The 24,287-nt window shown below is 43.9% G+C and overlaps 1 protein-coding gene across 1 annotated transcript in view; it reads left to right on the top strand.

The window, feature by feature from the left end:
- The window catches only part of LOC140408976 (zinc finger SWIM domain-containing protein 6-like), a 282,372-nt gene that overhangs the window by 146,445 nt on the left and 111,640 nt on the right, over nucleotides 1-24,287 (top strand). The window contains 2 exon segments of the mRNA XM_072496972.1: nucleotides 18,105-18,461; nucleotides 22,081-22,229. Coding sequence (XP_072353073.1) covers nucleotides 18,105-18,461; nucleotides 22,081-22,229 — 506 coding nt within the window.

Raw genomic sequence — 24,287 nt, 5'->3', positions numbered from 1 at the left:
TGATTTGCTTTTTGGCCAGCCAACTGTACCAGCCTGTTACAAAGTCGTCAGATCACATGCCATACCTTAAGGTTGCATATTAGTTGATGAATCATTAGGGGTGTCTCTCATGGGGATCCCTTTCCTACCACTGAAATGTAAACTTTCACTTGAGGTTCATTAAGTGTTTGTGTTGAATTTGGTTCCAAGTGATTGGACTACTTTCCGATCACTTGGATCGATTTCTCTAATGCTGGAGCGGTTCCCTGATTGCTGGGTGGTCCCTAAGTGTCTGTTGGCCTTCCTTTGTCTTGGCTCCTGCTGGCGCCGAGGAGTCTGGCTTGGCTTTGATTACCTTAACTGTTGCCATTGTGCCTGGGAATCGCACATTACTATGTAGATGGCTGCTACATTACTATGCAGATTGCTGCTGGTTTCGGTGCTGTCTGGTTGTTTTGCAGATTCCAATATACATGATTTCTGTATTTGCTAGTCTTTGCCTGTGTTGGCTGAATTTCTCTTCAGCCATTGCGGTTCTCCATTTTAAGTAGGGAAGTGGCCAACTCGGGTGGCTACACCAGGCCTAATTGCCCTAGTGATGGTGATGGTGAGCTGCCACCTTGAACCGCTGCAATCCATGTAGTGCAGGTACACTCTGTTTTTTTTGCAGGGTGCTCCAGGATTTTGATTTTGACAGTGAAGGAACAGGTTGAGCATCCCTTATTCAAAATTCAGAAATCTGCACTTTTCTTTGCACACGCCGCACGTGTGCAGTTCCCAACGCACGTGCACAGTATATTACTAAATCCGAAAAATTCTGAAAGTCATTACTCACTTGGCCCCAAGCATTTCGGACAAGGTATTTTCAACCTGTAGTTCCAAAGTCAGGATAGTGTGTGGCTTGGAGGGGAATTTGCAGGTGGTGGTGTTCCCATGTGTCTGCTGCCCTTGTTCGAAGGGGTTTAGTTTGCAGGTTTGGAATGTGCTGTAAAAAACTTTAGTAAGTTGCTGTAGTGCATCTTGTAGATGGTACACGTGTGGTAGAAGCAATGAATGTTGGAGCTGGTGGTTGGTGCCAATCATTGTTTGGTCCTGGATGGTGTCAAGTTTCTCGAGTGTTGTTGGAGCTACACTCATCCAGGCAAGTGGAGAGTATTCCATCACACTGACTTGTGCCTTGTAAATGGCTTTGTTTGGGAGTCAGTAAATGTGTATTTACAACTGGGTTGTTCCTAAGAAAAATAACATTTTAAAACATAATTGAAGACAATCAGAAGACTGCACAGGATAACTATTAAAAGTACAAATATTTTGATTTCCAAAATGGTAAGAATTAAAATTTCAAATGGAATCACTTGAAATATGTCGGAAATGGGTTCAGCCTACAAAAGTGGTTAATGCAAAGCTGGGATGTTCCCTATTGAAAAATTAAGTTTGCTCAGAAACTTGTACATTTTTTAAAAAGGACTCTCAGATTAAAACACATGTGTTTGCAACTCTTTTCTTGGATTTAAAATAAAGCTGTTTTACTGCACTTGGGATGTAAAAAGCTGTCAGCACATTAATGGATGAGCTGAGTTTTAAAATGGAATCGCCCAATTTCACAAGATTGCAAAGTAACACAATCAAAGTACCGAGCAGGATTGTAACCTTTTTAAACTGATATGATTTAAGATCTGAATGCAGCACACATTACATTTAGTTGAAGATATCATAAAATAATCAAAATGCAATTCTTACAGATGAATAATTAGCTTGCTATACAGCAACTCACCAACTCGCCGGGTTGGATGCATTGCAAGCAGCTAATTGGGAGAGTTGGGTTTGTGAGAAGCATGTGATCCATTAACTAAGACCATTTACCCCATGTGATGAAACTGGCTCAATCTGGCAGTCCAATTCAAAGAAGGCACCACGGCATAAAAATCTTTAATCATGTAGATGTGTGGCTCTTCAGGACAAATTAAAGCTTTTCTAGCTATGGCAAAAATATTAGTGATACAAACTTCAAATACATCAGGGTGTTTCCTAAACAGTGAAGGTGATGTATACCATATATTAGTGCTGTGTACAATAATCTTTATCAGTGTCACAAGTTAACACTGCAATGAAGTTACTGTGAAAATCCCCTCGTCGCCACACTGCAGCACCTGTACGGCTACGCTGAGGGAGAATCCCGAATATCCAATTCACCTAATAAGCACGTCTTTCGGGACTTGGGAGAGGAAACCGGAGCACCCAGAGGAAACCCATGCAGGCACAGGAAGAACGTGCAGACTCCACACAGACAATGACCCAAGCCAGCACGACAGGACAGTGGTTAGTACAGTTGCTTCACAGCTCCTGGGTCCCAGGTTCAATTCCTGGCCTGGGTCACCGTCTGTGCGGAGTCTGCACGTTCTCCCAGTGTCTGCGTGAGTTTCCACCGGGTGCTCCGGTTTCCTCCCACATCCAAAGATGTGCAGGTTAGGTGGGGTTACTGGGTTGCGGGGATACGTTGGAAGTGTGGGCTTAAATGGGGTGCTCGGACTGGGGCATTAAAGGGCCGGTGCATACTCGATGGGCCGAATGGCCTCTTTCTGCACTGTAAATTCTATGATTCTAAGCGGGAATCGAACCCGGGTCCCTGGCACTGTGAAGCAACAGTGCTAACCACTGTGCTAACATGCCACCTTGCTGCAAAGTACTTACGGTTTTATTAAAAGATTGCTACTAGGTAAGATGCAATGATAGCCTCTTCATGAATAATTGTAAAAAAAAAATGCAATCCTCTGTTGTTTGTGATAAATCAGATATTTGCTATTGAACAGTGTGGACAGAGCAGCTGCATTGTTGGCTCTGCACTGTTCCCTGGTCAGGGCAGTAGAGCTCAGCAATTACCTGCTTACACACTAACTGGATTTGATGTGCAGTTAAATTTCTACTCCTTGTGAACAGCCGGCAAGACTGCCTGCTGTCCAGTAACACCGAAAAGTTCCCAGGCAATTCACCTTCAGTTTGAAACTCTCTTGTATCTCCTCACTTGTCAAAATGTGAAATGGCAGGAGAGCAGCATCTTCATCCCTCGTGCTCTGCAGTTGCTGTGACATAGTAATATTTTCTGTCAGTGTGATGTGAAAACTGTACCTGGGACATAAAACCAACACAACCCTCTCCTTCCCTGCTATCAAATCAGAACTATACCTGATGATTTTCAAAAAAGATGAAATCAAACATGTCTTCAATTCATCTGATTCCCAGCAGTCCCCACCAGTTTCCAGGTTCATATTTGTTAGCTTTTTAAAACACAAAATGGCAATGGGAGCCCTTGTGAATTTTAATATGTATTTACAGACACAGCAAGCTTTAGTAAGCGAGGCCACGGAGGCATAATCCTGTGAGTGTTCCTTTTAAGTTTATACAACTAACTTGCTTTAGTGTATGACATGTACTTACACTTCATACAATGTCCAAGTAATCTATAATAGATGCAGTCACTGCTACTTCTGGTTTGGGGTTTAATTTTCTTTAATTATTCCACAAGAGCATCTGCGAGTAAGAAATTTCTGGTCCAAAAAATAATTGCCCCCCCCCCCCCCCCCCCCCCGTGCCCATGTAAGAAAATATTTTCCAACTCTTGCTTGTTGCTTCTGTCTTGCTGCCTCTAAATGAGTCTGGGAGACATGCACTAGCCTAGTGCTCTCAAACTGTTGATCGGAAACAGGCTGGTTTTAGCTTGCAGAGAAGGCTGAGTGTGATAGGCCCACCTTTACTAACATTTCCTGATGCTCTTTCTGTAATAGCAGAGAGGGAGAGCCAAAGCATGTTGGTGGGTATGAGACTGTAGCATGAGTGTGGAAGATGAGAAGCAGCGTCCCCAGCAAGAATTTTACTTCTATAAAAGTAATGAAGATATGTTTGTATATTGTGTTTTGATTAATTAATTTTAATTCCACGGTTTAAACACTGATTACTGTACCATTTTAGTCTGTACATTATAACTTCATGGTGAGTGCCTGTTCTGGTATCCTGGGAGTCAGTTTAGCTCAGTTGGCTGGACAGTTGGTTTGTGATGCAGTGTGAGGCCAGCAACGTGGGTTCAATTAAAGCTCAATTCCTGTACCGACTGAAGTTATTCATGAAGGCCCCACCTTCTCAACCATGCCGACTTAGCCTTAGGTGAGGCTAAGTCGCCACCAGTCAGCTCTCCCTCAAAGGGGAAAGCAGCCTATGATCAGCTGGGACTATGGCAACTTTACTTACTCTTATCCTAGGAGTACATATATTCAGAAAAGTTTAAAAGAAATAATACCCATGCTTGCCGAACAACACTATATGCAAAAATATCTAGATAAGAAAGCATTATTTCACTAATTCTACTGATAGCCTCGAGAGCAGGAGACTTGAAATGGGAAGCATTGAGGGCTGATAGGAGCGAGGCCAACTCTGGAAACCTTTTTAAAATGGTGGGAGGTTCCCAATTCCAGGATTCCCAGCCCCAGCAAATGCATTGGCGTAGGTTAAAGGTGAGGGGAGCAAGCCTACGCCCTCCTGACCTGACCGGTTCCATTACCAGGGTGAGGATCTCCATACCAATGTCAGGCCATCTGTTTCTGTTGATACAGTTTACAGATGATCCTGTTATGAATGTTTGGCTGAGCTCTAAGACTCTGTAATGGATTTGCTCAACAGGGGTGCGTTTTCACAGGTGAAAATGGAGCGTAGTGTTTGCTTTGATTGATTGACATGTCAGGAAGTTGTAATAAGTTATTATTTCTTTGAACTGTTTCTTTCAATGTTTGAATGTTTATTTGGACAACGAGTCATGTGAAGTGAGGTAAAGCTGTTCTTGATATTATAATAACTGATACTTTTATAGGGTTGCAAGGGCAGCAGTTGGTTTTTTAACAAAGCCAGTTTTTGAATGGGTATTATTTTAGTGCATTTCAAGGCTGATCATTGTTACATGGCTCAGTGGTTCTGTACTGCATGTTGAGTAGGTGGACGTGGAGGATTCGGAGGGGGAGGGGTGGGGGATGGGGGGATGGCAGGAAGGTGGTGCTCCTTTTTCGCTGAAAACACTTTTCCTTTAGGTCACCATAATATGTTTGTACTGCAGAAGTCGTCCCAGGTATGGTGAACCTGCTCTGGCATGAAAACTACAGAGGTATTATCGAACCATCATGTGAATGGACACCTGTTATTGATAATGTCAACCACTGGAAGAAATGAACAATCCTGAAGAAGTGTTATCCAGCCATTTGTAAATAGGAGCAGGTCAGGAAGAGTGACACAGATGTCATAAAGTGTGTTGGCGGCGGAGGAGGAGGAGGATTCTTGAAGTTTGTGATCATGAACTCGTTTAAAAATGGAACTGCTGTTGGCTTCCATGGGGTTGATATTCAGTTGCAGATGGGAATTCCTGTTATTGGAAATCTTAGTGAGAATTTTCATCTGCAGCAGATTATCATGCCTTGGAACTTTTTCTTTCATGAGATTTTTATTGGGTGTCTCTGGCTAGGTCGGTTCATTGCCCATCTTTACTTGCCCTTGAGAAGGTGGCAGTGAGCTGCTGCCTTGAACTACTGCAGTCCATGTGTTGTAAGTACACCCACAGTACCGTCAGGGAGAGAGTTGCAGGATTTTGATGCAGCGACGATGAAGGAACGGCGATGTATTCCCAAGTTGGGATGTTGTGGGGGAGGAGTCCTTGAAGGTGGTGGTGTTCCCACATGACTTCTACTATTGTCCTCCTTGATGGTAGAGGCCATGGTTTGGAAGGTGTTGTCACAGGAACCTTGACGAGTTGCTGCAGTACATCTTGTAGATGGTGTACACTGCTGCCACTGTTGGTCAGTGGTGGAGTGAAAGGTGGTGAATAGGGTGCCAATCAAGTGGCCTACTTTGTCCTGGATGTTGAGTGTTGTTGGAACTGCACTCCTCTCCGGGAGCATTCCATCACTATCCTGATTTGTGCCTTGTGGATTCCCCCAGGAGGTTGATAGTGGAGATTCAGTGATGGCAATGCCATTGGATGTCATGGGGAGATGATTGGTTCTCTCTTGTTGGAGATTTCCTTGTGTGGCACTTTTGTGTGGCATGAATATTACTTGCCACTTATCAGCCCAAATCTGAATACTGTCCGGGTGTTGCAACATTTGGATGCGGAATACTTATTGTGCTGTCAGGGCATCTGCATCTAATAATTATGGAAAGTGCAAGTTAGGTGAGGATGGAATCAGACTTGCCTGTGATGCTTCAATTGAATAGTCTGCTTAGGTTTCATTAAGAACAATCTTTTTGGGCAGAGTACTGGAGATCAGATGCTACCTGTGAACATGTAATCCAAACAGACTTTATGTTTTCAGAATTGAAGCACAGAAAATTAAAATTTGTATCTATTGCATGCCATTTTTAAATTTCTAAAATTTATGCAGTGGCATTGATATAGGGGAGGTGGTGATGTAGTCTAACTGTCACTGTACTACTAATCCAGGGACACAGGGTAATGATTTGGGGACCCGGCATCGAATCCCACCACAGCAGGTGGTAGAATTTAAACTCAATAAAATATCTGGAATTAAAAGTCTATTGATGACCATGAAACCACTGTTGATTGTCATAAAACCCCATCTGGTTCACTAATGTCCTTTAGGGAAGGAAATCCTTACCTGGTCTGACTTGCATGTGACTCCAGACCCATAGCTGCCCTCTGAAATAGCCTAGCAAGCCACTCTGTTGTATTCAACCAGTACGAAAATACAAAAAAGAAATGAAACCGGATGGACCACCCATCATCGACCCAGGCGCCGGAAACGACAACGGCAAACCCAGCCCTGCAAAGACCCACTAACATCTGGGGGCTTGTGCCAAGTTGGGAGAGCTGGCTTACAGACTAGTCGAGCAACAGCCTAACATAGTCATACTCACAGAATCATACCTTGCAGACAATGTCCCAGGCACCAGAGAGAGTTGCACTGGGAGTCCTCAACATTGACCCATGAAGTCTCAGGTTAAACATAGGCAAGGAAACCTAAATTCTATAATTCTGTGGTTGTGGCGGTTGGAGGTCAATCATCTCCGCTCCAGGGTATCACTTCAGGAGTTCCACAAGGCAGTGGCCTAGGCCCAACCACCTTCAGCTGGTTCATCAATGACCTTCCTTCCATCATGAGGTCAGAAGTGAATCAGCACTGTTGTTTCACAGCTGCGGGGTCCCAGGTTTGATTCCCGGCTTGGGTCACTGTCTGTACGGAGTCTGCACGTTCTCCCCGTGTCTGCGTTGGTTTCCTCCGGGTGCTCCGGTTTCCTCCTGTAGTCCAAAGATGTGCAGGTTAGATGGATTGGCTATGCTATATTGCCCTTAGTGTCCAAAAAGGTTAGGTGGGGTTACTGGGTTGCGGGGGTAGGGTGGAGATGTGGGCTTAAGTAGGGTGCTCTTTCCAAGGGCCAGTACAGACCCGATAGGCCGAATGGCCTTGTTCTGCACTGTAAATTCTATGATTCCTGCACTTGACTGAGTTCTGCAGGATCCTCCGTTGGAAGATTGCAACGATTCAGGCCTTTGTCTCGGCAGGTATGTGTGTAAACAAGTCTATTTGATTTGCATCGACCAGGAAGGTTTGTGCTGTTAGCTAAGCTTAGCCAGCGGTTAGTTTGAGGGAGGGGAAGGGAAGGGCTACAATTGGCTACAGTACACTTGGTTAACATGGAAAGGGGAAAATCCATCCAGGCTCAAGCTCCTGATCATTATCCAGTGACTATTGCTGGAATGTTTGCATGTGTGAACATCACTTAACTTGATTGTGATGCTCTTTTGCTGTTGAGAAACTTGGTGTCACCATGATTGGTTTGCCCTCTAGTTGCAGTGAAGTTCTGTTTATTGGCTTCACCCCACCCTTCACACATTCTGTGCATAGGTTTATCACTAGCTGGAGCTCTGGGCTATTGGTAGGTGTGTGGAGCAATCACATGTTGTTTCAGGGTGAGGGACCCAGAGGCGTAAGAGTTCTCATTTGTTGTCCATATGAATGTTCGTCCCGAATTATTCACTTTTGTGGTGAGTAATAATCTCTGTCTGGTTGGAGGGCTGTTATTGCGAATATTCATGCTCAGCACATCATTATGGATTTTGATACTTCTGTTGATTTCCTTCACTGCTGTAAATGGCTCCAGATCATGATAAACACTTGCAGGTTTTCTGTCACTGAAATTATTCCTACTGTTGTGCCCTTGATCTATGGTGCAAAGTGCCAAAAAGTGGAAAGAGAACTTGCTGCTGTCACTTGACTTCTGTGCCTATCCTGCTGGCTGTCGGAGTGGCATTAGTGCAAGTCTCCCATAGGATACTTCCCTGATCATCTATGGACGATGCACAGCTTTAGAGCTGAGTGAGGTGAAAGAGAAAATTATTTTACATTCTAGCAGCATATGGACTATCGCCACATTATTTTTGTAATTATCCATTTGATTGCATGTTTACACCCTGGGCTATAAACAGGGCAAGTAAATACATAACACACTTTTTTAAATCCTCTATTTCACTGACTTTTTTTCTGTTGCCGATTTTATCTGGCTTTGGGAAGCTGCCTTTCACTGTTCTGCTAGCAACATTCAAGACCATTGGCAAGGTGAATCTCTAGATGCTGCAGCAGCAGCGGCTGTATTATTTAGCTTTATGTCTGCAGGTGAGTTTTGGATTTGACACAGAATGCACTTATCCTTGTTACATTTTCCTCTACACTTGTTCAAGATTTTTTTTTGCTTTGTGGTTTCACTGATGAGCAAAGGATGAAAATGGATGCCTTCACGCTTGCCATATATAATCTGGAAGGGGGCAGCCATCGGGAATGTTTCATACTAAAGCTGCATGTAAACCTCCAACTAATTGAGGGTGACCTCGGCAGAACGATGCATACGGATTTTAAGAAGCGCCAAACAAGTGCGCAGATATTTTTCAGTGTTTTCTTGGTTTTCATGCCATTGAAGTAAACATTTCTTTTTGTGCTGGTGCTTCCTGTTTTGTAAGCAAGGTATTATCTGAGAGCACGAGCTGGCTTCTAGGACAAGGTAGCCATGCACTAACAGATTACCACAGTGTATTATGCGTGAACTGTAAACCTAACATAGAAAATCAATACACATCCACTAAACCAGAGTAAGAAACCTGCAGGAAGCTGGCACCAGATAAGATGCCCATTAAGCACTGACCTGGACACGACAGGCTGAATAACCCCTTTCTGTGCAGTAAGCACACATGGACAGTGCCTCAAAACGGGGAACCTCTGGACTGAGTCAGTGCTGGTTTTTGGTGAGCACAGTACGAAGTCTTACAACACCAGGTTAAAGTCCAACAGGTTTGTTTCGATGTCACTAGCTTTCGGAGCGCTGCTCCTTCCTCAGGTGAATGAAGAGGTCTGTTCCAGAAACACACATATATATATATATATATATATATATATATAGACAAATTCAAAGATGCCAAACAATGCTAGGAATGCGAGCATTAGCAGGTGATTCAATCTTTACAGATCCAGAGATGGGGTAACCCCAGGTTAAAGAGGTGTGGATTGTCTCAAGCCAGGACAGTTGGTAGGATTTCGCAGGCCAGATGGTGGGGGATGAATGTAATGTGACATGAATCCCAGGTCCCGGTTGAGGCCGCACTCATGTGTGCGGAACTTGGCTATAAGTTTCTGCTCGGCGATTCTGCGTTGTCGCGGGTCCTGAAGGCCGCCTTGGAGAACGCTTACCCGGAGATCAGAGGCTGAATGCCCTTGACTGCTGAAGTGTTCCCCGACTGGAAGGGAACATTCCTGCCTGGTGATTGTTGCGCGATGTCCGTTCATTCGTTGTCGCAGCGTCTGCATGGTCTCGCCAATGTACCACGCTTCGGGACATCCTTTCCTGCAGCGTATGAGATAGACAACGTTGGCCGAGTCGCACTAGTATGTACCGCGTACCTGGTGGGTGGTGTTCTCACGTGTAATAGTGGTATCCATGTTGATGATCTGGCACGTCTTGCAGAGATTGCCATGACAGGGTTGTGTGGTGTCGTGGTCACTGTTCTGAAGACTGGGTAGTTTGCTGCAAACAATGGTTCGTTTGAGGTTGCGCGGTTGTTTGAAGGCAAGTAGTGGGGGTGTGGGGATGACCTTGGCAAGATGTTCATCGTCATCAATGACGTGTTGAAGGCTGTGAAGAAGATGACGTAGTTTCTCCGCTCCGGGGAAGTACTGGACGACGAAGGGTATTCTGTCGGTTGTGTCCCATGTTTGTCTTCTGAGGAGGTCGGTCCGGTTTTTCGCTGTGGCGCGTTGGAACTGTCGATCGATGAGTAGAGTGCCATATCCCGTTCGTACGAGGGCATCTTTCAACGTCTGTAGATGTCTGTTACGCTCCTCCTCGTCTGAGCAGATCCTGTGTATACGTAGCGCTTGTCCATAGGGGATGGCTTCTTTAATGTGTTTAGGGTGGAAGCTGGAGAAGTGGAGCATCATGAGGTTATCCGTGGGTTTGCGGTAAAGCGAAGTGCTGAGGTGACCGTCCTTGATGGAGGCGAGTGTGTCCAAGAATGCAACTGATTTTGGAGAGTAGTCCATGGTGAGTCTGATGGTTGGATGGAACTTATTAATGTCATCGTGTAGTCGTTTCAGTGATTCTTCGCCGTGGGTCCAAAGGAAAAAAATGTCATCGATGTATCTGGTGTATAACGTCGGCTGAAGGTCCTGTGCGGTGAGTAGGTCCTGTTCAAACTTGTGCATGAAGATGTTGGCGTATTGGGGTGCGCATTTGGTCCCCATGGCTGTTCCGTGCGTCTGGATGAAGAACTTGTTGTCGAAGGTGAAGACGTTGTGATCCAGAATGAAGCGGATGAGTTGCAGAATTGCGTCTGGAGATTGGCAGTTGTCGGTGTTGAGTACTGAGGCTGTTGCAGCAATGCCGTCGTCATGGGGGATGCTGGTGTAGCGCACAAAGACTCCGTGAGACGAATAGAGTGAAGTCGATGAGGCTTTATTAAGCGTGTCTGTTCCCCCGCAGCTCGATAGTAAACTGACCTGCGGGGGAAGACTCCGGCTGCTTATACTCCGCCTTCAGGGCGGAGCTTGAGGTCAACGGCCAACCAGGACCCGGGATCTGTCAGCCAATGACATTAGGGCTTCCAGTCCCACATGACCCCCAATACATACTACCACATTCACCCCTTGTCAAAAATGAACCCGGCGGGGTGATGCTTCGTATGGTGGTAAGGATTTACAGGGCTGGTCCTGGGATGACAAACATTCACATGGCAATACAGTATTGGACAATTTTGTCCTGTTGCAACTATTTACAGAGGGTATAGGAAGAAAAGCAAAATGTTCTTGTGAACAGTCCATATTTGTTTTACATTGACGTCACGAGTCGGTCGGGCGGTCTGGTCGTCCGTGTCGATCGCCTCGGCCCCGGCGGTGGTGGTGGTGCTTGTACCAGTGTTGTCGCCTCCAGGTGCCGTACGGTTTCAGCTTGGGCTTGATTCTTGGTCGGGGCTGAGGGGAGGGGAACCGATCCTCCTGGGAAGGGGGCGGTCGCGGGGTGCGGCGGTGGCAGGAAGGGGGGGGGTTGGGTTGATGGTGTCGGGGGGGGGTTTTGGTGTGGGTGATTCGGGTTAGGTCAAGGGTTGCTCAGGCTATTCTGAGCATGAGAAAAAAACAGACATGCAAGACACAAGTGGTGTAGCCATCTGGGATGGCTACGTCCCGATTACAAAATGGACACTTGCAAAGAATGCAGGAAAAATTGGACAATACTAAGAAACAAGCAGGTGCAAGCTCTGTCTGTTGATTAGAACCTTAAACTCTCAGACAGGACAGAAACTGCCAAGCAATCTACATACTAATGAGCCATCTCCGGGGACAAAAGGGAAACATTTAGATACACGATGTTAAGGCAGACACCCCGGTGCCAGAAGAGACTAAAACAAAGCAGACCAATGGTCACCAGGACACGCCCAGCGATCAGGGAGCCACCCCTCTATTGGAGGATGATCGATACGAATGATTGGGGAAAGACCCAATTAATTGAGGCCAAGTTCAAGGCCTGCCCAAAAAGCGCGCGAAGCCCTTTTTAGTATAAAAGGTATTCCCCAAGGGAGAATCTTCCTCCTTTGGCTCTCAGCGAAGAGAGAGACCAGTCTAGCAGCTACATCAGACCAAGTAAGTTCCAAGTCGACGCACGCTACGGGATAGATGCTCCTAGTTGCTACCCTGTAAACAGCTCAACCCAGCAGCCTCAGAACCGAGCAACGGCCATTGTTCCTCTGACTGAGTGGGCATCCGAAGCTAAGTATAGGTGTTAGTAATAGTGGTAGTTTAGTTCGTAGAGTTTATGCATGAGTAGATTTGACTGTGTGTAAATAAATGAGCATTGCTTTTGAACTTACTAACTGGTGTATCGAGTCACTGATCAGTATTCGGTTCTGAAACATGTGGCGGTGTCGATAGATACCTGGCGACTCTTAAGCAAACGTAATTAAACAGAGCCAAATTAAGAAACAGCTAAAGTTAGCAACAGTGGTCAGCAGGACCTCCACAGGTTGGTATGTTTTATTAAATTGATAAATTCATGGCAGCTTAAGGAAATGTGTGGTTTTTGGACATCACCCGATTTGAGACATCGTATCTGTACTAGGATTCTGTAATCTGTAGCAGAGCTCCATTGTGGGCCACAACTAACAAAATAACTCCTTTCAGAGGAATTGAGGAGATTGGTGCTCCACTGAGTGGAGGTGAAATGCCCCTTAGGGGCCCAGCTTCTTGTCATCTCAGTCTAACCCATGGTAGAGGGTTCTGCAGATGCATGTTCCAGAAGCGGATATTTGCCAGAAATCTACCCAAATTTGTGATATCCGTGTTTGCAATTCTGAGGGGGGGGAGGTGGTTTCCAGACTGTGGATCAAGACAATTGTTGTGTCAGGTGCAATTACTTAATTGATAAATATTAAATACTGTTTTTGTTTGCTCGCTCTTAATATGATTCAATACAAAGGCTATTTTGGACTTCAATTGAAGTGTTTTATTGTGTGTATGTTTCTTTTTACTGCCATACTCTACGTGCCATACTGGGAAAAAGTGAACTTTGAATATTAGTTTGAATAATTTGCTTCTGCTCCAGAAGGACTGAAAATATGAACATATGTTCAGTTTACCGTGAGAAATCTCTGGCTTTTAATAACATTTAGTACATGGACTCAAGAAACCATTGCCTCTGATAAATTTGGGATTGCACTAAATTGAGTGATGGCCTGTCCTATGTTGCCTCACTTTTCCTGTGATATTTTAGTTATCGCATTTTAATGACTTTTAATGATTTGATGTGGTTTGCTGTGGTAAACGAGCTAACTTTTTTGATTTCCAAATTATCTGGACATCGTGAATTGGATGAGGTATAAAGTGCCCTCGGTGTTTTGCTTTCTACTTCTTATGGAATGCTGCTACATGGAGGTCTTCTTTATTCATTCATCTATGTGTTCATCTACCTGTCTGTATATCAAAGTGTGATGTCTTGATGTATGTCACTTGATTTTGCTTTCTTGCTGAAAAAGTTAATGAAACGAAAGAGGCACTACAAACATCCAGACACCATTTATAGACGAGTGTGGTTGAACCTCTAGCCTCCCCGCTTTCTTTGACTAGGATATTTTGAAATTGATGGCAGCATCTGACTTATTTACATATGTATCGCACAGCTAAATACAAAACGAAATAAATTAGCTATGCAAAGTGGGATTCATTACTTTGTGTTTCATTTATACAAACCTGAGATATAGAAGTCCCAAGAAAAGAAATTGGGAAGATAAACAATTATTAAAGATCGAATTAGTAATCACAAAGAAAAATGTGGGTTGATTTGGAAGAGCCAGCCTGGATTTCTAAAGGAGAAATCATATTTAACTAACTTGCTGGAGTTTTTTGAGGCAGTAACAGAAAGGATCGATGAGGGTAATGCTGTTGATGTGGTGTACATGGACTTTCAAGAGGCATTTGATGCAGCGCCAAGCAACAGATTTGTGAGAAAAGCTATAGTCATGGAATAATAGGGGCAGTGGCAATGTGGATACAAAATTAGCTGAATAATAGGAAGCAGAGAGTAATGGTCAATGGATATTTTTGGGGCTGGAGTAAGGTATGTAGTGGAGTTCCCTGGGGACATTATTGAGATCCTTGCTTTTTCTGAAATGTATTAATGATCTAGGTCTTGGTGTGCAAGGGCAATTTAAAAGTTGGCGCATTACACAAAAGTTGAAAGTATTATAAACTGTGAAGAGAATGGTGTATAACTTCAGAAGGACATGATCAATTTGGTGGACTGGGCAGAGTAAGTTCAATGCAGAGAAGTCTGAGGTCATGCCTTTTGGTCGGAAGAACGTGGAGAGACAATAAGGGAACAGAGGAACCTTTGGTTATGTGTGCACCGATCATTGAACGTGGCAGGACAGGTGTTGAGAGCAGTTAATAAAGAATATAGTATTCTGGGCTTTATTAATAGGAGCATAGAGTACAAGATAAAGGGGGAAGACTGGGCGCTACACTACCCGAAGGATGTGAATGCATTGGAGAGAGTGCAGAAGAGGCTGTTCCAGGGCTGAGAAACTTCAGTTATGAGGATAGATTAGAGAGGTGGGATTATTCTCCTTGAAGAAGAAGTAGACTTTAAAAAAAAAAAACATTTGACAGAGAAGTTCAAAATCATGAGAGAACTGGATAGAGTACATTGGGAGAAACTATTCCCGCTCGTAAAAAGATCAAGAAAAATAGGGCACGGATTTAAAATGCTTTGCAAAAGAAGCAAATGTGATGTGAGAAAAAACTATTTCAGGCAACGAGCGGTTTGGATCTGGAATGCAATGCTTGGAAGTGTAGTGGAGGTAGGTTCAATCAATGCATTCAAGTGGGCATTGGATGGTTACTTGACCAATGTACAGAGGTGCAGGGGAATGGCACTAAGCCACGATGCTCGTTTGGAGAGCCGGTGCAGAGAGAGAGAGAGAGAGAGACACGCAAAGTGAGTTGTGAGGGAGATGCAAATAATTAGTGAGTGGAAAGTATGGAGGAACAACGGTCCAGGAAGAAAAGCCTTACTTTGCATTTTTAAAATTGTACTTGTCCAGTGAGGCTCATCTGGGCTTAAAGGTTTTGATTTCATAAATGCTTGGCTGCAGCTTTGCAACTATAAGTCTGAGAAGATGCATATGATTATCTCCCATTCAGCTCAACAATATGCCCTTAACCCCAATATGTGCCAAACTGAATTTCACATTTTTTTTTTTGTGCTGAAAACCCTGATGGTGTCATTCATCTTTAATGCCGCCCTCTTTCCTGAAGTATTTTCTTGACTTGTGCTGAGATGCGGTTCCATGGATAATGTCTTATTCCAACCGTACCCAGATAGCCATTCATGCGAGGAGAATGCTGGAAAATGGATCAGATTGTCCTTGATGCCTTGAGCAGGGAAAGGGAGGGGCCTGCTACTGTACCAGCCAGATTTTATCTTCCAGCATCTGCAATGTTTTTGTTCCGAATTTCAATCTTTCCCCCTATCCATGCTTCCAAGAAGGAATGGCAAATGAGAGCTGTTGTGTTCGATTGCTTGCTGTTAGAGAACAGATACATAATCAGTGTGTGATTAGGTAAGCCAGGATATGATAACTGAAAAGGAGAAACTAAATAATAGGAAAGCAGTTTTAAGCATCGAATAAAGCTCCTGCTCGCAAACGCGCACGCAGCCTCTGGTGTGTCATCTCTACGTATATGTGAACTAAACACAACTGGAGCCTTGGCTTCTGGCCTTTTTGCTTTAGAAATAAGCCAAAAAAACACCCCAGCCTAGAGGCAGCTTTTAAAAATTCCTCCGTGGGATCCAGATGTCGCTGCCAAGGTCGCCAGCTGTTGCTTGAAGGTGGTGGTCAGTGACGTTCTTGAACTGCTGCAGTCCACCTGGTATAGATGGTACACCTACAGTGCTGTAAGAAGTTCCAGAATCTTAACCCAGTGACCGTTAAGAAACTCCTGCTCCTAGTTCTTATGTTCTTATCACACATTTGATTTGTGCCTTGTAGATTGTGGTCAGGCTTTGAGGAGTTAGGAGGTGAGTTTTTCATCACAGAATTCCAGGTCTCCGACCTCTTGTAGGCACTGTATTTATAAAGCTAGTTCATTTTCTAGTCAATGATGACCCCTAGGATGTTGATAGTGGGGGATTCAGCATTGGTAATGACATTGAATGTCAAGGGGAGCTGGTTAGATACTCTCTTCTTGGAGATGGTCATTGCCTGGCACTTTTTTTGGCACAGATATTACTTGTCACTTATCAGACCAAGCCTGAATGTTGTCTAGATCTAGGAATGGATTTTTCCAATATTTGAGGGACCTGAATCTGTATTTGAACCTGCTCCGTTGAGTAGCTGAGGAACACTATATAGTTTTATTTTTTCATGGCTGTGATATCTTAATGCAATGGAAGCTTGGAATTGAATGAAGGAACTGCACTGTAAGTGGACTTGTACCTAACCGGAGTGAGGAAGTTGCAAGATCCAGCAGACTGAGGAGATGTTCACCAGTTCAGGCTGGGGTGAAATTGAGCAAAGATGCAGAAGTGAAGGACTGTGTGGTTCTCTTTTACAGTTTTAGTTAACTGCCTGGGAATTCATAGCATGATGATGGATTAATAGATAGAGTCAGAGAAAACTTGAAAATAGGTGGCATTGGCACCCCCTTGTGTTCTGGGTCATGACATGTAGGAGGAACAAGCTCGCCGTCAGTCTCTTCACACTACTGACTAAAAATTCTAATTTTGCTTTTATATTTGTCTTAATATTCAGTTGAGATTCCTAGAACTGTCAGATTCGAAGGTTGATGAAAATAGAAACTTCACTAGGTTAGTCCCAGAGCTGAAGGGGTTGGATTAAGAATAGAAAATAGATAGAAGGGGTTGGATTAAGAATAGAAAATGAAACTTGCTTTAAAATGGTATGCCTTGAAGTTGGTAATTTTTTTGCCATTATTCCTGGTGATTCACTTTACTGCAGCTCCAGTAGTTTCATATGTTAAATCTCAACAGCGCATGGCTTTTGTTCCTGAAGATCTGCTTTAATTGTATTGTAGCACTGCCAAGAAAATTAATATGACAGAGTAGATTTAAGCCATTTAAACCAATGTTGGTTTAATCCTTTGAATACCAGGTGTAATGCAACTTTCAGTTTACCTTTTATTTTTGCTAATGTAACCTTGGCTGATTTCATAGATGGGAGAAACGACTCCATAAATTTTGCTTGAGCTTGCTTGAAATGTTCTGTATATTCAGTTTTACAATCACTGTGGCAAGTGATCAAAAATGCTGAAGGATTAGTTGTAAATAAGTGCCTTGGTTTGCTGATTTATTTCTCAAACATTTTTTTGAAAGGAAAGGTACTTTTCATAATTATTGTCTTTTTGCCCTTCTTACCCCTCCACTCTTTTTAATAAAAACTAAAGGAAAAAAATAGTGAGTTGTTAAAGCTTCTGGTCAAGTTTGTTCCTGTGAAGAAACTTTTTAGATTTATTTTATGGCTCCGTTCCCGAATTATAAGATTAAGATTAACACATGCTCTTTGCTTCGGAACAATGTAATACTTTTGTGCTTCAAGAATTTGGTTTGTAAGAAGTGTGACTTTGTAGGTGGGGGCGGCGGACAGCAGAGAGAACTCCACCCCGTTGACCAGCTGCAGCATCTCATTCCTGCCCGGCTTCCACAACCGTGGGCTGAATTGAGGATGAGCAGCCATGGCTGTGGACTGGTTTAACTTGCTTGGTAAATAATTTTGGTTGGCTAAAACAATTGCTAAAAAAGGCAGAAGTTTACAGTTCTTGACTGCTGAAGCTGCTTGGAGGGTTTTCCTTCCTTCCAATGTGATTAAAACGATCAACTCAGTGTCTCAAAAACAGATCAATAGTTTTTTTCAATCTTTTCCATGATTGTGTTTCAAGTGTTTACATACTTGTTGTCATATTACAACATGTGTTTCTCCATGTTGCGATGCAGTCGCAGCGTCCGGCTGGAAGAAGATGCTTGGCAAGATGACAGATTTGTTTGTTTCATTACTGATGAATGCTTTCCTCTTTCCTTTGCAGGATTCCACTTAAGCGGCACAGTAACTGAACCTGCCACGCAGTCGGAACCAGAAACTGTTTGCAACGTTGCTATCAGTTTTGATCGTTGCAAAATTACCTCAGTGACCTGTGGCTGCGGAAACAAAGACATCTTTTATTGCGCGCACGTTGTAGCACTCTCATTGTACCGGATTCGGAAGCCCGATCAGGTCAAGTTGCATCTTCCCATTTCAGAGACACTTTTTCAGATGAACCGAGACCAATTGCAGAAATTTGTTCAGTATTTGATCACCGTACATCATACAGAAGTTCTGCCTACTGCCCAAAAACTAGCCGATGAAATCCTCTCCCTGAACTCTGAAATCAATCAAGTACATGGTAGGTTCAGCACGTTGACCTGGCATTGATTTTTTCTTCTTCTTTTTATTGGGTTGAAACTCGTTTTTTCTAATATACTAATATGAACTTTTTAAGTGCACCATTGTAGATTGCATTTCAGTATTTATTAAAACTGAATCAGATATCTCAGAATATTGACCAGGCAGCCCTAAATCAAGTGTGCTCCAGGATGGTCTGTCACTGAAACATAGTTTAGTCAAATATATCTGTAGAAAGTCTCCATGGTTGGATTTTGTGAACTTCTGCTGACATATTTTGATTTGATGAACTGTCTGGGTGAGTATTTGGGTGGCCTTTGTTTTGTCATTGTGGTAAAATAGTTTGCACAGCCAGAGGGTTTGCTGATATGAGATTTGTATACGTGAATGTATCCTATGTTTCAGCTTGCTTATTCCTCATGGCTTTCTCCTTTTCCCCATAAGGTTTTCTTTTATTTTCTTTAGCCATTCAGATTTTAGCAGTTAAGATTCTTTTTTCCTTCTGGCTAATTTTTCTCTTCCATCTTTTATTTTTGACAGTTATATTCCTCTCCCATCATTCCAGTTCCTACAGCTTTTCTTTTTTTTTGTCCTTGGCTGTTATCATGATTGCATTAGCTGTACGACCTTTAGAAAAACGCCAAATTAAATTGCCAATAGTCCCTGACTGTAGGCCTCTGTTCTAGTGGCCATTGATCAGCTGAATAGACCAAGGCTTGGATGAGGCCTATCTGTGACATTTTTCCGAAGGCCTTGTGCTAGTTGCCTGCAGCATTCTTGCGGTTTTTGGCATTTTGTTATATTTACTTTTTGGGAATGTGAAGCTATTGAGGGTAAAACAAAATATATTTTTGCTCCTCCATTGCCCCTTCTGTCTCTTTTTGAGTGCTTTATCTTTCCACCAGAACAATTGAATTGTCTTAGGTGTGATCTGCAGGGTGAAAATGGTCCCTTTCCCTCCCTAAATACTGGGTGGAATTCAACCAAAACAATGTAATTTTGGGCGAGTTTGGCAGGGTGTTTCTCGCTGGCTTTTTGGGTGAGATCCATGCCGCTATTCCACCACACTAGTCATTTTTTGGGAGGCCTTGGGGAGTGTCTCCCCCCCACCCACCCCCCCCCCCCCCCCCCCCCCCCGGTCAAGCCCACGTTTCAACATTTTTTCAAGGGAGCTGAACTCGCCGGCAAGAACAGCTCCACCAAGATCGGGCTGCCGTTTTGAAAGGGTGTCCTCATCTCTATGTGAGCTTCAGGGCTTCCCGCCTGCCCCACAATGGGCAATGCCACCCTGCGCAAATGGGCATTAACTCCCCCCCCCCCCCCCCCCCCCCTCCCAAGTGTGGACATCCCACTATGGGATCGAGGAGGGCCCCCACGTTTTAAGGCCTCCCCATCCCCCCCCTCCCCTCCCCCCTTAATGGGCATGGTTCCCTTCAGGTTCAGACCCTGGCAGTGCCACCCCAGCACCTGGGTACCCTGGCAATGCCACACAGGCACCCTGGCAGTACCACCCAGGCACCTCTGCCAAAGGGAGAGCCAGGGAGCCACCTGCCGTGTCCCACCACCAGGAGTTTCCAATGTCCTGGGAAAGCCCCTAGGTTTTGTTACACATGATCCATGTTTGTGTGAATCAGTACTAAACAACGGCCAGTTGAGACCTTGCTGGGGAGGCCATTAGTTCCTGGGCGGCAGGAGAATCTGGCGCAAGCAGATTCCCCGGGACCAGATGGGATTTATCCTAGGATTCTCTGGGAGGCCAGGGAAGAGATTGCTGGACCTTTGGCTTTGATTTTTATGTCATCATTGGCTACAGGAATAGTGCCAGAGGACTGGAGGACAGCAAATGTGGTCCCTTTGTTCAAAAAGGGGAGCAGAGACAACCCCGGCAACTATAGACCGGTGAGCCTCACGTCTGTAGTGGGTAAAGTCTTGGAGGGGATTATAAGAGACAAGATTTATAATCATCTAGATAGGAATAATATGATCAGGGATAGTCAGCATGGCTTTGTGAAGGGTAGGTCATGCCTCACAAACCTTATTGAGTTCTTTGAGAAGGTGACTGAACAGGTAGACGAGGGTAGAGCAGTTGATGTGGTGTATATGGATTTCAGCAAAGCGTTTGATAAGGTTCCCCACGGTAGGCTATTGCAAAAAATACGGAGGCTGGGGATTGAGGGTGATTTAGAGATGTGGATCAGAAATTGGCTAGCTGAAAGAAGACAGAGGGTGGTGGTTGATGGGAAATGTTCAGAATGGAGTACAGTCACAAGTGGAGTACCACAAGGATCTGTTCTGGGGCCGTTGCTGTTTGTCATTTTTATCAATGACCTAGAGGAAGGCGCAGAAGGGTGGGTGAGTAAATTTGCAGACGATACTAAAGTCGGTGGTGTTGTCGATAGTGTGGAAGGATGTAGCAGGTTACAGAGGGATATAGATAAGCTGCAGAGCTGGGCTGAGAGGTGGCAAATGGAGTTTAATGTAGAGAAGTGTGAGGAGATTCACTTTGGAAGGAATAACAGGAATGCGGAATATTTGGCTAATGGTAAAGTTCTTGAAAGTGTGGATGAGCAGAGGGATCTAGGTGTCCATGTACATAGATCCCTGAAAGTTGCCACCCAGGTTGATAGGGTTGTGAAGAAGGCCTATGGAGTGTTGGCCTTTATTGGTAGAGGGATTGAGTTCCGGAGTCGGGAGGTCATGTTGCAGCTGTACAGAACTCTGGTACGGCCGCATTTGGAGTATTGCGTACAGTTCTGGTCACCGCATTATAGGAAGGACGTGGAGGCTTTGGAGCGGGTGCAGAGGAGATTTACCAGGATGTTGCCTGGTATGGAGGGAAAATCTTATGAGGAAAGGCTGATGGACTTGAGGTTGTTTTCGTTGGAGAGAAGAAGGTTAAGAGGAGACTTAATAGAGGCATACAAAATGATTAGGGGGTTGGATAGGGTGGACAGTGAGAGCCTTCTCCCGCGGATGGAAATGGCTGGCACGAGGGGACATAGCTTTAAACTGAGGGGTAATAGATATAGGACAGAGGTCAGAGGTAGGTTCTTTACGCAAAGAGTAGTGAGGCCGTGGAATGCCCTACCTACTACAGTAGTGAACTCGCCAACATTGAGGGCATTTAAAAGTTTATTGGATAAACATATGGATGATAATGGCATAGTGTAGGTTAGATGGCTTTTGTTTCGGTGCAACATCGTGGGCCGAAGGGCCTGTACTGCGCTGCATTGTTCTATGTTCTAAGCATATTTGAATGAGCCTAATGGTCCATTTAAATTTGCTGATCTGGATCTCGCCCAGTGAGAGCAAGATTCAGCTCTCGCGAGATTTGTAGGGCTCCTCGCATCACCAAGTCAGGCGCGATGAGGCTGTTCAATCACGCTCTTGATTTCCATATGTAAAATGCATAACTATTCAGATAACCTGTTGTACTCTTTACACAAGAGGGCAGACCTCTGGGTAAACAGTCCAACACATCACTACTCGAATTACTGGGGCAATATTTACCCTGCCCCCATCCCCGCCACCCCCACCCCCACATATATTTATTTTACTCCTTTAATGTTCAAAACTGAATTTAATTTGATACAACTAAAAGTTTTCTTCTTTGGATGAAGGTGCCCCTGACCCAACAGCAGGAGCCAGCATTGATGATGAAAATTGTTGGCATTTGGATGAGGAACAGGTCCAGGAACAGGTTAAACTCTTCCTCTCCCAGGGTGGTTACCATGGATCTGGAAAACAGCTGAACTTGTTGTTTGCAAAGGTATGGATTTTTAACTTGTCTCTCACCCTGCAGCTGATGTGTATGTATGGCCTGCGAGCCTTGGATCAATACCTAAACTGATAATACACAAAAATTAAATCAAACAGTCCAAATAACTAAGCCAAAAAGTAATATCAAATGAGCCTAAAATAGCAATTGTCCTCAAATTGATGTGTTGATTTGTGTTTTTTAAATAATTTTACCTTAAAGCTGCCTTGAAGCTGCATCATTGGATTTGAATTTAATATCAGTTGAAAATGTGGATTTATATTAAAAACAGATTTAGCTCATTTGAAGTGCACCAACGTGTAGATCCTGTGGGGATGGTTCCTTAAAATGTTGTGGTCTATATAAAGGAGTTTGACTGTTTTATGAAAAAAAAATAGCTCTTGATTGTAAATGTAAATGTCGCCACAGTCCCAGAGGGCCATAGGCTGCACTCCCCTTTTGAGAGCTGACTGGTGGTGAATTAACCTGAGGGTCACCAGACCTCGGGCAAGGGGCGAGGTTGAGAAGGCAGGGCCTTCATGAATGACCTCAGCCGGTACAGGAATTGAACCCGTCGCTCTGCATCACAAACCAGCCGTCCAGCCAACTGAGCTAACCGACCCCCTTACTGTTTTCATGGAAATTATCCCTTGGTCTTTACAGTGCTAATTTATTTGGCAGTGAATGGCTTGTCTTAAAGCTTCATTAGCCCATTTAGTATGAATTTCACCTTTTTAATGCATCTACACTGTAGCATGAGGTTGTTGAATATTACATTACATTATAATCATATGGTACAGCTTAAATTGGATCAGGTATTTCCATGCGCCTTGTGACTTAATGCCATGACTTTTAAATGTGAAGTCTAGACTTTTCGTAAATTTCTTCAGTATAAATGATGTCATAACTTCCTTTCTTGTATTTTTTTACAACTGTATTCAAAGACTGCAAAGTAAATATCCCAATTTTGCAATCCTAGCAAGGAGCCATGTTCAAACAAGTGCAGATCAGAGCGAGAGCCACAACACAACAAACTATTTATCATTTTTTAAAATCTGTCTCTTGTTCTTTATGAACATAATGATTAGCCAGTAACATCAGATCATTGAATTGTCCTTTGCATTTGACGATGCTTTTTAATCTCTCTTTAGAGGAAAAATATCTAATCGGAAAAGTTATAAATTGCAAAGTAAAAATTGAAGCCAGCCATGCTTGTACCCCTGTTAAAATAGTCTTTTCCACAGCTGTAACATTTTGTTAAACTTGTGAATTCTTTCACCGATTTAAGGCATTGGAAATGGCTTAGCTAGTGTGCTGATGCAGCACATTGGAATGGTGGAGTTTGAATTAGCAATGCAATTTTTCCCTGGGCCCACTCATATGCTGTGCTCTCTGTCTCAGCTGGCTTGTGTGGGGAAGTACCAACGCTGGCCCCACAGGAGAAGGGAAGCTACAAGATAACCACTTTGCTTTTGATTGGCAGACCCCTGGCTTCCATGGCGGTCGCTAGCCCACCTTCTGGGTTGGAAAGTAGGAAAAGCTGTTTAAAATTTTTTTATTTTAAAAGTAACATGCTTCACATTCAAATCAGTTTACATATGGTGTACTCTATATTTTTCCCTCTACTCAAAGCCCTGGGGTAGAGACAACAGCTGTCCTCTAGTATTTTGCCTGGTTGAAATTCTTCACGTGCAAATCTAAATGGGGAGCGTTGATTGGCTAACTGACTATGGGAACTACGCAGCTCATCTGATGCATACATAGAATTTACAGCAGAGAAATGATCATTTGGCCCAAATTGTCCATGTCTGGCTAAGAAATGGTTTTAGTCCCATTTAACCGCCCTGCTTTCATGTCCCTTCAATCTGCTTCCTTCATCCACCTATCTAACACAATCTGGAATTGTGACATTGTTTATGCTTCAGCCAGTAGTACGGGAAATGAATTCCACAGCCTCTGAATTTTGCTGTGAATGTTGGGACACCATCGTTGCGACCATTTCCGGCTCCCAATCCCACGCACTGGCTTAATTTTACATGAGGTGGCCAATTAGGGATGGCGGGCAGGAGG

The sequence above is a fragment of the Scyliorhinus torazame genome, chromosome 3, assembly GCF_047496885.1.
Source record: "Scyliorhinus torazame isolate Kashiwa2021f chromosome 3, sScyTor2.1, whole genome shotgun sequence".
NCBI lineage: Eukaryota > Metazoa > Chordata > Chondrichthyes > Carcharhiniformes > Scyliorhinidae > Scyliorhinus > Scyliorhinus torazame.
The sequence above is the reverse complement of the archived record's forward strand: the minus strand, read 5'-3'. Positions and strand labels throughout refer to the sequence as shown.